This window comes from Lissotriton vulgaris, chromosome 7, assembly GCF_964263255.1.
Source record: "Lissotriton vulgaris chromosome 7, aLisVul1.2, whole genome shotgun sequence".
Lineage (NCBI taxonomy): Eukaryota > Metazoa > Chordata > Amphibia > Caudata > Salamandridae > Lissotriton > Lissotriton vulgaris.
Window position 1 is genome coordinate 597105853 of NC_141695.1, and position 15117 is coordinate 597120969.

Genomic DNA, 15117 nt, shown 5'->3' on the forward strand with positions numbered 1-15117 from the left:
CCTGTCTCGTATCAGTCCTCCTTACCAGCCCCTGGCAAAAGCAGATTGTCGCCTATAAATACTCTACATTTTGCAGATTGCCAGCTGGAACACATCTCGCTGGGTGGTTTTACAATCAAAAGCTTTTGAACACTTTCTGACTGTGGGTGGGTGAGAACCGCTTTGCGGGTCTTCCAAGACTTAGTTTGCTTTGTAATTTCCTTCTGTGCCTCCTGCTGCCCCACCATCAGGGCATAAACAATCAAGTTGCCCAGGGCTTAACTTGTGCCGGTGGTTTCTGGTGTTCGGCACCCGCACTTACTTGTCACCACCGACACTTATTACAGTTTGCTACCTGGTGGCGCATTTAATTTAATTTAGAGATGAGTACCAAAACATTTATTAATTTATTGAATATGCATTTCAAATTACTATAACCTGCCACCCAAGCCTTTCTTAAAGCTTTAGGGGCTTGGAATAGTCTGAATTGTCACACGAGTGTGGTGGTTATTAATTATGTTGCTACCATCATTGGCAGCGCTGGCATGAGCAATGGGTGGGGCAAGCTGCAGTGGCCCCTGAAGAGGGCCCTGGCAGTTATTTTTTAGGTCTCGCTAGCGTAGGCTGCACACATGCGCAGTCTCGCTCGCGAGATTTGAGGGCCAAGGTCATGAAGAGGTGTTGAGGCTTTGGGCTGAGATCTGACCACCAACATCCCTCCGCCCAAAACAAAAGCTTCTGAAGCTACCAGAAGCTTTGTTTGTAAAAAAAAAAAAATACCCATGAAACGCAGCAGCGCCCACCTTCCAGATATGAACTGGAAACCCACAACCCAAACCTGCAGTGTCTGAGAGACAGCAGTGTGAGAGACAGCATTGTGTGTAAGAAAGACAGCAGTGTGTGAGAAACAGCAGTGTGTGTGTGAGAGACAGCAGTGTCTGTGAGAGAGACAGCAGTGTGCGTGAAAGAGACAGCAGTGTGTGTGAGAGAGACAGCAGTGTGATAGACATCAGTGTGTGTTCTAGGGAGAGCATGGTGTGTGAGAGAGACAGCAGTGTGAGAGAGACAGCAGTGTGTGAGAGACAGCAGTGTGAGAGACCTTTTATTTATGTTTTGGTTTTTGAAACATAAATAAAACACATTGTTATTTGCAATGTCAATAGCTCAAAGTCGCGTAAATACGAGACCTATTGAATTGCAAATGCAATAGGTCTTGCGTTTGCTAGCGATTAAGCTATTGGCATTGTAAATGACAATGCCATTTATATATCTGTTTGTAAAACCAACACATAAATAAAAAGTTTGTCATTTACAATGCCAGTAGCTCTAACTTTTGCGAAGGCGAGACCTATTGCATTGTAAATGCTTGTTGCTTTTTCTTTCAGGGGGTTTAAGTGATTGTGTTGTTAATCACCCACTTTCAAGGCTTGGTCCTGCCCAGTTGTACATCCTGGATCCTTCGGGAAACAAGGCCTCCAAAATAAAACGGACTGTGACCTTTGTCATATGTTTCACTTTGTCTTCCACTAAAGTCATCATTTTTTTCTGTAAAAGGGACAGTAATTCTGACACGTTTGTGTCTTATGCACATGGCATGTACAGCTTATCCTCCTTTCATTCTGGCAATCATTTGAATGTGTTTAATGTTAGGTTTCAATTTGATACTGTACTCGCCATTGGAATGGAGTGAAAGTAATCTCTTTTCCAATGGGTTTAAGTTTGCCAAGTGAAATTGTGGATGACAGCGGCAGAAACAATGGTGTTCTGCAGTTCTTAGACATTTGTTTCAGCCATCATGTGTGTTATTGTTATATTGATAGTTATTGGTTCAGCAATAATGTGATTGCCCACATTGCAGTAAGACAGTTTCAAAAAACCGACAACTGCTGCTTTTTTTGAAGGCCAGTAAAATGGAAATGATGTCCATCTTTAACAATTCTAATTGAGCGTTATCCACATGTTGATCTATTTTTGCTGCTGAAATTTTAACAATTCTTTTAATCAGTTAAGGTTTAGCTGTGCCCACTACTGATATTTCCTCAAAGATGAGCAACCCACTTAAGCTGGGGTAGAGCTTCGTCGCCGGAACTTCGTCGAGGTGGGAAGTTCCTCTACGAAGTTCCGGATACACGCCAGCCTTCACGGCACTAACGCTCTACACAGCGCACGGAGACCCCGTATATCACAGGACTCTCAAGTCCCCTGATGAAGGGCACATGCCCGAAATGCATTGGGCACAATCGTAATGAAAATCTTTGAAACGTATTATGAAAGAATAACACGAATCAAAAGAACGCAAGAAATAAACAAAATTGAAGCATCAATGACAATTTGTAATGACCTTTATTGTACAAATGCTATGAACAATCATTCATGAGTGCTTCAAAGGGACGTCACTCCTGAGGGAAGTGCCGCTTCTTGGATTAGTTCTTTCCACGCCATCTGTGTAAGTCCGGAGAGAATTCTTTTCTAGACTACCTTTTCAACTTTCTGTTGAGATTCTTTTTGAGCTAAACTTCACTGTGCACTGTGGATGTCCCCATAAAGCCTGTGGGGTTTAAACCTTGTGGATCCTGTCACTTGGCAGATGTCTGTGACAGACCCCCACCTGGTTTGTAGTGCCTGGAGCCAGGCCACAACACCAAGGCTGGCCCAGGCTACCCTCAGATGTATCACTCAACAGTCTGGGGTGACAGTGAACAACTCTGCACCCCTCCAGGTCTCAGCCGAGACGAAGGTCCTGGGCCCGCTGTCGGAGTCGTTCCTGCCATTCTTAGTCATGCTGCAAGTTATCTGATGAGACATGGAAATACCACAAATCTAGGCCCTGCTCCCACACGTCCATTGCAGAGCCTCGGTACACTCTGCTCTGCACCGCCCAGAGATTCCCAGAGCGATCCCCAACCAACGTATGGAATTTAATGAGCCCATGTACCTTTTTGGGCGGGCAACCCCTCTCGGGTGCCCTTTGGGCTCCACAGGTTCAGATGGTGCCTCAATTTGATTCCCACCAGTGTGTTCACCCTTAATGCCATTCAAATCCTTTAGATCCATTCCTGGATCCAGATAGGCGCCGGTCATGAGCTGGCTCCTTCCCATGACTCCCTTCCATTTTCGTTGTTCCCGGTGCCACCAACCCCACCGTCATACCCAACTCTGATACGGAGCTTGACCGGCATCGACCGACGCCGACTCCTGCGCCACCCGGACCAAGACCATCCGGGAGAGAAATAGCGCCTCCTTTTACTGATGGGCCCTGTGGGGAAAAAGATTGGAGCGGAGCTAAGGACCCTCATGGTTATCCCAACCCCCTTGAAGAACCCTTGGCCGTGGATAACTGGCATGAGGAACTAGTAGATGACAGTGATGTGGACACTTGACACTGGCCTAGTCTCTCCTCTTACTGTGGCTACGGAGGAAGGGACATCCTTTGCCATGATAGTGAGGAGAACTTCTAAGGTCCTGGACCTTACACTGCCTTTGGTGGCAGTCAAGGCTAACGTCTTAACAGAGGCGTTTTAACCTGGGGTAGCCCCTATGCAGCTTCTCCCCTTTGATGAAGCCCTCACAAATCTCCTTCTTTGGGACTGTGACAGGCCTGGCACAGATGCTTGTGTGCACCGGACCATTGCCTGCCTCCATCGACCTGCTCCTGGGGGACTCTGGTTTCCTTGCTCAACATCCTACCCTGTACTGACTGGTCGTCCAGGCCTCCACCTCCCTGCCACGATCCCTATTACACCAGCAGATGGGGAATCTAAGAGGCAGGACAACTTTTCTATTTTTTTCTCTTCCATCAACCTTGCAGTGTGGTTCGTGATCACCTTGTTTCTCATGGGACGGAATTTCCACACTGTTTGGAACTCGGTTGTGCAAGTGCTGCCCACGGTCTCAGAAGAGGCCTGAAACATCCTGTCCCAGGCTATTGCTGATTGCAGGGACGCAGCAAAGTTCACAGTATGCTTGGCTAAGATCACTTGGCTTCGCAGGAATGATCAGGCATGCCATATGGACATGCCCTTAATTGTCTCTCGCCTATTTTGCAATAAAGCAGATTTTGCACTTGTGCACTTTAAGTACTGCAGAGCCACCGCCCGTTCCCTGGGACTCCCCACAACCACATGACAGCCCCACTCTGCTTTTTGCACTATCTGTGACTGCGGTAGGGGCTACCAGCTGCATCCTTTTCCACCCGTCCACCATGACTTTATGCCTGACTCCCTCCCAGACACCCCTTTTTAGCAGAACCATTCTAGACACAGTGCAGTTCAGATCCTACCCTCAGAAGTGGCGAGTCCAGGGTATTCAGGTTTCTGATGTTTCAACCCCTACCTTGCAATTAAATGAGACGGCTCAGAGACTGCAGAGTCTCGTGTCCTCCTGCATCCTACTGGTAAAACATGCCCAACAGCGTATGCAGGCTCTACATTGGAACCTGAGACCACAGTGGGTGCAGCATCAGGGGAATATCTGTGACCTGGTGTCCAGGTATTGCAGGGAGCAGCAAAACATCTGAAGTGGTGGCTGAAGAACCATAATTAGATCATCAGCAGCAGATTGCTTCCTTTCGCACCCAGACCTCACAGTGGTGACAGATGCATCCTTACTGAGTTGGTGCTGCCCCTTGGGAGAGGTGCTGATCAGAGAACTATGGTCTCCACCAGAGTCCCAACTCCACATAAACCTATTGGATTTAAGAGTGATTAACTTGGCATTGAAATGCTTCCTTCCATCAAGGGGATGCTGGTTCAGGTGCCAATGGACAACACCATCCCCTTGTGGAAGCAGGGCTGGGTGAAATTGTGAGCCCTCTGCCAAGAGACCCCGCATTTCTGGACATGGTTAGAACGTCAAGACATTTTCCTGTTAGTGCAACACATTTTCCTGGTTGTGCAACACCTGGCAGGATGGTCAAAGCGGGCAAACTCTGCCATCAATGTCTGACAGATCCCAAATGGCATCAAGATCAGAGGTGGTGCAAGGTCTCTTCTGCAGTTGAGGAGAATCTTAGTTAGATCTATTCGCCACGTAGAAGACACACTTCAGCACCTCTGCGCATCGGAGTTTCCAAGGCTTCTTTAGCTCGGATATGCATGTCATCTTGAGTGGAGCTCAAGACTCTTAATATGCCTGCTTTTCCACTCCTGCCCAGAATTCTCAAGATCAGGAATGATTTGGCCCAAGACATTTGTGTGGCTCTGGATTGGGCACAGAGAGTATGATATCCCATAGTCCTGGGCATAAGCATTGGTCCTCCGATCAGGCTGCCCCCACAGGCAGATCTCATTTGCAACAACAGGGCAGAGTTTTCCACCTAAACCTGTGCATGCTCCACTTACATGCATGCCTGTGGAAGACTGTTGTTGGAAGTCTGGCTGCCAATATAACTTCAGAAAGACCACATGCAGCTGCTTTTGGTACAGGTGTGGGGCTTTTTGTGCAGAAAAATATGTTGATCTTCTTTCTACACCTTTCTTTGGCCCGAAGGCTTCCTTTTGGGCACAGTTAACGGGTACCTTCTGGCCCTTTCGGCTGTCTTATAGTTGCCCCATGAGCCCTCTTTGTTCAAGTCACCTGTTGTGACGTGTTTCCTGAAAGGATTTTAATACATGTTCCCACCTAAACCTTTCATGACGCTCCAATGGGACCTGAACTTGGTCTTAACCTTTTTGATCTGTTTATCATTCGAGCCCTTCCATAGCTGTCCTCTATGTCTCCTAACGATCAAAACAGTTCTACATCAGCCAGGAGGTTTAGCGAGCTACAGGCACTCTTTGTACACCATCAATACACCAACTTCTTCCCAGACAAACTAGGTCTCCTCACTCGTGCCTCTTTTCTCCCACAGTGATAACACCTCTCCACGTCGGCCAAAGCATCATGCTACTGACTTCCTTCACGCTACCACAACCTTCTAAAGAAGAGGAGAGACTCCATTGCCTGCTAAAAAAGTGTGTTGTTGTTCTGCATCAGTCGCACTAGAGAACACCAGATGTATGATCATCTCTTCATTGGGTTCGCTTGGGCGAAGAAAGTGAAAGCAGTGAAGAAACAGACCATCTCCAGATAAGTTGTACTTTGTATTAAGGTATGCAATGGACTTGCCAAAAAGCAGCACCCTGAAGACTTGCAAGTTCACTCCAGCAGAGCCAAGACTGAGACCACTGAGTTAGTGGGTGGATTCCCTGTCCTGGATATCTGTCAGGTTGCTATGTGGGCATTTCTGCACATGTTTACCAACTACTGCTGCCTGTACAGTCAGATTTGTGACAACAAGCACTTTGGCTGTTTGGTCCTCCAGGACATTTTGGTCTAAGCCAGGTTGCAGATCCTCCTCCGGGGGAGGTATTGCTTGGGTATCTAATCTTAGGTAAGGAATCTGTAGTTACAAGTCTCTATCAGATGAACAAGTTACTTGCCTTCGGTAAAGCCTTATCTGGTAGGGACTCTAGCCGCAGAGTGCTTACTGACCTTCCCCGCTTCTGCCACCAGCTTTTCTGACTAGAAAGGTTCCCATAGGTCCTTACACCCAGGTCCATCAACGTTTAGCAATGGCTCTGTTCTTCCAGCACAGAAATTACAAAAGAAACTGATGTCAGCGCGTTGGTGTGGCGCCTAGATAGGCATCATGCATGTCACTTCTGTCGCAGCCGAAGTGGACCCGATTGCTGCCACCTACCGGCGTGCAGAGGTACTGCTCAAGATTTTCTGAATTCAGACTGATGCCTGGGGAATATTCTACGGTAAGGAATCTGTGGCTAGATAGTCTCTACTAGATACGACGTTACCAAAGGTAAGTAACATGTTTGTCTCCCCTATATTTGGGGAGTCAGGATAGATAGTTACAGAACAGTAACTAAATTGAACCAACTAAACTGCTCTTAAATGCCTCAGTGCAAAGGTTGCGTGCATCACAAAACCATATTTTTAGTGACCAAGAATTGGAAAGTGAAGAGCACGTTTTGGTTAGAGACCTTCTGATACTCTACTGGAGACAACAGTGTCCAGTGCTTAGGTGGCTGTTCAGTGCCTTTTATCCTTAAAACACTGTGGCACCCTATCAATTCATGTTCCTACCCAGTGACACTCCTCATCCTACACGTGCCACCCTTCTGCCTCTTTGTGACCAGTAACATCACCTAGTAAAGTGGCATTGCTTCACCCCTTGTTGGTTATCTATTCCCTCTGATATGTATACAGAGGCTTTCAGGTACTGTTGATTCATACACATGAATTCTAACCTCACAGTTATTGTGTTCTGCATTCCGCCTGTATCTTTTCTTCCATCTTCTTTCCATCTCTTCTTCATTTGCTAATCTACGACTGCTCTAGTAACCCTTTAAAGATCAAAGAGAGGACATTGGCAATAAATGATCTTCAATAAACCTGTACATCAGGGATAGATTTAACACAGCATGCAAATTTGTACCAGCATGGCATACTTATCACAGTATTGGGAAAAAATAAATTGACTTGCTCCCTTTGTGATTCTTTAAAATAATTTCTGTTCCACAATACATTCACATTTTTTGGTGTAAAATGTTTGCCTTTAATAAGAAGTGATACTGTGCATGATAGACTGTGGAAATGTCAGACCGGTGTAAATGGAGTTCATGCACTTAAGTTGTACAATAGTTACATTTCTCTCTATGCCAGCGATTTGATTCCCTATAAACTAAATACAAGAAGTGATTTGCCACATTGCTAGTCAATCTAGGAGTCCATGATCTTGTCTGACAGACCAATACTTTGCTCGAAACGCTGCTGTCTTATGATGATATTGTTCTCTTCCCAATTTTTCTTGCTGAAGTCCCCTCTCTGGTATTGAAGTGGTTACCTTACCTTGTTTACTCTCAACTTTTCACTTGTCCTGTATTAACCTACTTTCGTTTTTCAGAGAGATTGGATATTCTAACCTGTTTGTTTCTCTTTTTTGCACTAAACCTATTTCTCCCTGCCTTCCACTTTTCTCCATTACTCACCTTATGTTTTTTCCTTTTTTGTTCATTGTTCTCAAACGTCTCATTTTTTTCTCATACTCACTCTTCTAATCCGTAACTTCCATTGCTTTCACTCCCTGCCTTTATCTATATTTGCTTTTCCTCTTCTCATTCTCCTCTCGCCTCTGACTTTTCTATCCCCTATTTTCTCCTTTACTTTCCACCATCTTCTCTCTCTTTCGTTTTCTTTTATTATTATCTACCATTGTTTCCCACCCATACTTTCTTTGCCCTATCTCGTTTTCACTCCACCTCTTCACTGGCTTCTTTTCTCCTTTCTATTCTACTTCTGTTCTCTCTTCCCCCTTTTCTTTTCCAATTTCTCTCTTCTCATGCCTCTTATCAATTCCTGTTCCCTGCCTCTATCCCATAATGCTTCTTTTCTCCATTGTTTTCCTTTGTCTATCTGCCCCTTACCCAAAATGTGTTCTCTTATCTCCCCTCTCGTCTTATTTTTCTCTCTCCTTGCCTCTTTTTTCTGTTTTGATTGAATGCTTTAGTTCTTGGCGACACTTACAATATTCCTATAGACTTTCGAGGTAAGCATAATTAACCAGTGCGTCTCACCCAACTGATGCGGCCCAGTGGAGTGTCTGCCGTTTGCATGCTCTGGGCACCTGTGTGGACTGTTTCTTTCTTTGTTGGCTCATGAGAGGCTCATGGAAAGTACCTTTGGGTGTTTGAGTAGGAACCGTTTTAATTATAGCTGTGATAGTTTTTATTAGTACAGGTTGGGGGTCCTAAATAGTTCTTCCAGATATAGCTCCTATATTAAAGACAATCTCCTACCTATCTTTTCAGAAACCAGTGTTATTTGAAGTCAGTTAGAATAGATGCGATTGGTCCCTGAGGAGGCTCTAGTAGAAAACAGGCTATGAGGACAGACATTAAATGAGAAGTATTGAAAGGCTTTTAAATCGAGATCCGTGTTGCTCAGTTATGCTATATGTCAAAGCAGTTTAGAAGCAAATAAGATATGTGCCACATTGACATGTTTAGTGCGAGGAGTAGACTTGTATGTTTCTGGTGACTCTTTGTAGTAAAGTATAAAACACATCGGATCATATTCCACTAGCTCAGCTGAGCTATAAAGTTCTGCAAATCATTTTGAAAAGCACTCAAGTGACTCCTCTTTAGAAGAATGTTTGCAGAGTGAACAATTATAGGGAAAAAGGCAGGTTCTCCTGGTGATTCTTTTGACGATCAAATAGTAAGGTGCAGCGATGTGCGAGTCCTACCAGGGAGCTAGAAGGGGGTGATGCATGTCCAGGAGGCTGTCACCACTGTGTGTGAGTGAAGTGGATATATTCAGGTGGGGGTGTAAGGTTCCTGAAAGCTTGGGACATGTTTGTGGTTCTCCACCATAATTATGCGTGCATAATAGTGCTATGCTATCAGTAGCCCCTTCGCCTATGCCCACTACTGCTAACTGATAAATTCACAAGTATCATATGACATAGAAAAGTGGCTTCCACCCCAATTTGATTTGAGATAGACTTTCCGCCACCAGCCGGGTCTGGTGGGGCAGTGGACTAAATGCATCCACTGTAGGGGCCTGTGTTCGACCTCATGGTCACAGGTTCTAATCCCGGTGGGTTCACTCAGCCTTTCATCCATCTAAGGTCGATAAAATGAGTACCATTGTGTTGGGTAACAATATACATCTGTTATTCAGCGCCTTGAGACCTTTGGGTGATACGTGCGCTTTACAAATACACATGTTATGTTTTGTTATGCTAAATCTCAGTTCTGTGATATTTGGTGTTCTATTGGAAATTGTAGCCCAGAATGTCTGTTAAACATGATTCAATATTCCTCTTGTAGTCACAGTTCACAAGCCTGTCCAAGATTGGGTATGGGGGGGGAGCACTTAGTGTATTCTGGGGTCTTATAAAACCATATCAACACGTTCTTTCTGGCTGGAGGATTGAGGTGTGCTAGTGAAGCCCTATGTAAGGCTAAGTGTGCGAAACAGTAGTCTTGACACCCTGTTTTCTGCGTAATTTTTATAAAGTGTCTTTACTTCTAGAGACGAGCTCATCAGCCACGAGTTATAGCTCTGAATTCAACCGACGGCTTCTAAGCAACTACATGTGTAAGTACTAAATATATATATATATATATTTCTTTGATGCCTATCATTTAGGGGCGGTTCCTCTTCAGGAGCTCCAGGGTGTAGCTCTGCCACCTGCCCAAAGAGACACTGCTAGATTAAATATTACACTTGTAATAATTACATTTAGCAGTGTTCATGCAGACAAGACATTTGTGTTACATGAACTCTGCAGTGGGCATGTCAACCCTCTCAGCCTATAACCCGGTTCCTGGTGACAAGAAGGGGAGGAGGGGGCTGCGCGACGATCCTGCTACAGAGCGTTGTTTGAAAACACAACACTGCATGTAGATGCCTGGATTGAGCATGTCTCTGAGGGGTGTAGTTCAACTACAATCACCTCACACAGCACAATCCATTTTATTTAGCAGACATACTGTGCATGCCTCAGACAGCACAGTATGTCTGCTCAAATATGTCTTTCAGGCGCACATTAGTGTATCCCTGAGGCCAACGAGAAGCTGCCCAAAGCAGCAGGGGTAAGACCCCCAGCACTGTCCCATCTTCTGATAGGACTGTGCTTCCAGTACTGACAAGAAGCTAGAAGAAGGCTTGAGGTGGGTCCTCCTCCGAAACCTGGCCTTTCTGTTCTGTCTGGCTCCTAGTTAGGAATCATGGCTTGCTAGTTCCTATGTCCAGCACCTGATTCCTGCTCTGCTGTTGCCATGGAGCCTCTGAGGTGCCATAAAAGGAAGAAAGGTAAGTTTAAAAAAAAGTGTGGTTTCTCTGTGCGTATGTGAGTAAAAGTTTGCTTGTGAGTGATTGAGAGAGAGATTGAGTGAGTGTGTGTTCTAGTTTAATGTGTTTGAGAGTGTCAATGAGAATGAAAGAATGAGAATCAGTGAGTGAGAGTGAATATGAATAAGTGGATGCAAGGGAATGAGTAAAGCAGTGTAATTTAGAGTGAATGAGGAGGAGTTCGTGAGAGGAAGTTGGAGTGAGTCAGGGGTGTCTGTATCCATAGTGCAACAAGTGCAGTTGCACCAGGGCACAGAGGCCATGGTGTAACTGCACCTGATAAAATCTTAACGCAGAACACCTGTCCCCCATGAGTTCAAAACCGATCCCCTACACACCAGCAGTTTAGAGAAAGAGAGAGAGAGAAAACATGTACACGAAAAACTGTGAGTGTATTTGGTGCATTTGATGAAACCCAAAGCACATTTTGAAAACAATGAGGTGAACCCGTGGCAAGTATTACACACCACCACTTTCAGGGATCTCTAGCTGTGACTACTAACAATCACATTCTGGACACTGTATTATCTACCTGGAAACCTGAAAAGAAGAAAGATATTGCTGCTTGAAACCAACCCCCCCTTCGTGCCAGTTTATGGAGATGGTAATAAATTAGTAGGTGCTGGAGTGCACAACTTCTTTTTTTATAAAATCACCTGTCCCTCACTTGGAGCACTTTCCCCCTTGAAATAAGATCTGTGAAGTATGTGGGATTCATAAAAAATCGGAAAACTTGGCTGTTCAGACAAGCTTATGAATAAATATCTATGACAGAAGTAACCTCTTTCTACCCCAGTGCCAAGAGCCCTTTTTGGAGAACGTGTGCTAAACAAGTGATCTTTAACACAACATAATGTATTGTGCTCTCTTTTAGAGCAAGCCCTTTTTGTAGGCACACTTACTCTGTCTAAGGACGTGGCACAACGTATTGTGGAACATACTGAGCCTCACTCTACTGACAGTGAACTAGTCGCTTTTGTTGTGGTCTCATGTTCTACAGACATCAGGTGGCTCATAGGCTTTAGAAGTGGGTGGAAATAGCTGGTAGGGGCAGGCACTGATTATTTGAAAATCACATATTTAGAGAGACTGCTGTAGGTGGTGTGTGACATTCCAGCGCCTGTACAGTAGCAAAAATCCTCGCTGATAAAAGTTTACTTTGTGTATTGTAGGCAAAGTGCTTGGCAACCTGCAGCTTAACCTCCTGAGTAAATCCAAGGTATATGAAGATATGGCTCTGAGTGCCATCTTCCTTCATAACAACTACAATTATATCCTAAAGTCTCTTGAGAAGTAAGTATATGACTATGTTTGTGTTGGTGAAGCAATCTTGCACTGTTGACTCAAAATATATATATATATATCTTTTACACCACAATGTCTCGACACGAGAAAGAAAAAGGCTGCGCACTCAGGCTAAACCGCGTTCTTGCCACCTGGCCTTCGTCGGTGTTAGTGAACTCATAAAACAAAACCTTTAAATAACAGATTGTTAATTTGTTAAAAGAAATTCATAAAGAAAAGTAAAGGACTTTAAGAAAATCGAGATTGCTTATATGTACTTCCATGGCAGCCATTTTAGACAGGCTAGCGTAGTAATCTTATGTTATAATAAACAATTATTTGCAGCTTTACAAATGTGTCTAAAACCTCATATTTGACACATTGATTTAGAATCTTAGCATATTGCTTCCCACAATTAACAACTAAACAGTACATCGTCAGCCCATGTATTTTATATTTCCTTACGGGACATTATTCATAAAGCAACTCAAGAACAGTAATCCAAATTCATCCAAAGCAAAATTGTGTCATGCAGTTAAACATTGAGGCCTTGATGGGCAAGCCCGCCAACATTAACACTTAAAATTGCATGACACTGTCCATGGCGCAATTCATTAATCACAATTTGTCTAATATCCAACTTTGCAATACAATACAATACAATACAATACAATATCCAACTTTGGACAATTTATTGAATTTAACCCCTCCTACTGGGCAAACGAAGTATTTCAAAAAATCATAAGAGTACTATTATTATCACAGCCTAGAGTCAATAAGCCAACTCTATTTAAATCATAGCTTGCGATCAAACATTTCATTTTTCAACTTTCAAAACAAGTGGGTGTGGATTACACCCTCATCGCTGTGTCATGTAAGAAGCGATTCTGATATCCCCTATGTCTAAATCTGCTCAAAGATTCACTTGCAGCTTTAGTATAACCTTCCGGGAGTGTGCAGTTCCTTTTTAAACGCAACAACTCCCCATAGGGAATACGGCAAATTAGACTTCGAGGGTGCTGACTTTTGAAGTGCAGAACAGTATTGCCAGCTGTAGGCTTTCTGTACAGTTTCGTGCATATCTTGCCTTCTGCAACAAACACTGAGAGATCCAAAAAGGGTACTTCTACTTTACTGATGAAACTAGTAAACCTGAGATTGAGTGTGTTGTTTTTAGGAATTCTGATATATTCCTCTGCTTCTTCACTGGTGCCCCTCCAGACAATGAGGAGGTCGTCTATATATCTTGCCCAAAGGGCCATTTTTTACCTACCCACCTCTCATTGTCCTCCGCCCAGGCCACGTGCTTCTCCCACCAGCCTACGAAAAGATTTGCATACCTGGGGGCGAAGCACGTGCCCATTCGCGGTTCCCTGTGTCTGTAGGTAGAGCTGCCTCCAAAGACAAATATATTATTGTGCAAACAGAATTCTGCAATCTCTAGTACCATATTGCTGTCTGTCTGAAATTTTAGGGTCCTAGTTCTAAACAAATATCTCCGAGACATTAAACCCTGGTCATGTGCTATGCACGTGTACAAACTGGTGATGTCCATAGTAATGAGGAGAAAACCTGGCTCTCATTGGATATCTTGTAACCGTCATTTGAAATCGGTCGTATCCTGTATAAATGAGCTTAGATCTTTCACTAGCGGGAAAAGAAAACGGTCCACATAGATAGACACTTTTTCCTGCAGGCTTTCCTTACTCAAAACAATTGGATGTCCTGGTAAGTGGTAAAATGTGGGCAGTACTGGATAGTCCACTTTTATGAACTGGAACTCATCATCTTCCTGGATACCACTCACTTTCCATTTTTCGAGGAAATCATAAAATGATAGAACACTCGCATTGTACGTGTCTCTCTTCACTTTCATGTAGGTAGCCCTGTCTCCCAAAAGGTGCAAAGCTTCCTCCTTGTACATTTTACTTCGACATTACTACACCATTGGCACCTTTATCAGACTGTTTTATTGTAATAGAAGTATCATCCTTTAAAGCTTTCACTGCTAGCCACTAAGATTTTGTAAGATTGAATTTCCGTTTCCCATTTGATTGTGGACTAGCTGTTCACAAGGCATTGAGATCCTTAATCATAGTTTCATGGAAACAGTCAATGGCATCGAAAGGCCTTTTTGGAATGAACTTGGACTTAAACTTGCTTTTCACACTGCCCTGATCAATGCCTAGGTTCTCAATTTTGTTAGCCACATCACCCTCCTCATTTCGTCCATCTTCATGAATATTCATGTGCATCACATGTAGAGTTTAAAGTGCTTCTAGATCATCTAGATCATGTCCTGTAAGAATGTGAATGTCAGTAGCGACCCCCGATGTTGTGGCTCTAGGATCAGGTTGCCTTGGATGTAGGATAAAAGTTTTTTTTAATTTTAATTTCAATTTACGTATGAAGTGATAGAGATCAATGCGCGTCTGTACATAGTCCCATTCAGCAGTTGGACAGAATGTGAGTCCCATTTGAAGGACTTGAATTTCTATGTCAGACAGCGTTTTTGATGACATATTGATTACTGCCAGCTGGTTTACTTTTTGTTGACTCCCCTCTTGCTCCTTGTCACGCGGGGGGTAAAGCCACCTCTTCCTGTTTTTCCCCCCTCGCCTGTTTTTTTGGTGTTTTCTCTGGTGGGCGTGTTCTCTGGGGATACCTTCTCCACGATTCTTTCATTAATGGATATTCCTTTGGAAAATTTGGTTCACAGCTTGCACTGGTATCTGCATCTCTTCCAAGATTCTCGGCCTCAGACAGATCGGTTTCCTCTTCCGATTCTGATGTGTGTCTAGGGTCACGTGCCTTTGCATTAGATGCTGTTGTTTGCAGTGCTTTTCGCTGTGCATCGTATTTTTCCGCGTAAGTCAGCACCCTGACAGATTCATATTTCTGTTGGTCTCTCACAAACTTATTTTGTTTGCGACGTTTAATATCGTTTTCATATGTGATGAGTCTGGTCTTCATTTTTGCCCTGAGACTCTCCATCAGAGTTTT

The 15117-nt window shown here is 44.0% G+C and overlaps 1 protein-coding gene across 5 annotated transcripts in view; it reads left to right on the forward strand.

The window, feature by feature from the left end:
- The window catches only part of EXOC7 (exocyst complex component 7), a 404713-nt gene that overhangs the window by 309575 nt on the left and 80021 nt on the right, over positions 1–15117 (forward strand). For all 5 annotated transcript variants that reach the window (XM_086930707.1, XM_086930709.1, XM_086930711.1 and 2 more), the window contains 2 exons: positions 10009–10074; positions 12003–12123. In XM_086930707.1, the coding sequence (XP_086786833.1) occupies positions 10009–10074; positions 12003–12123 (187 nt within the window). The remainder of the gene's footprint in view (positions 1–10008; positions 10075–12002; positions 12124–15117) is intronic.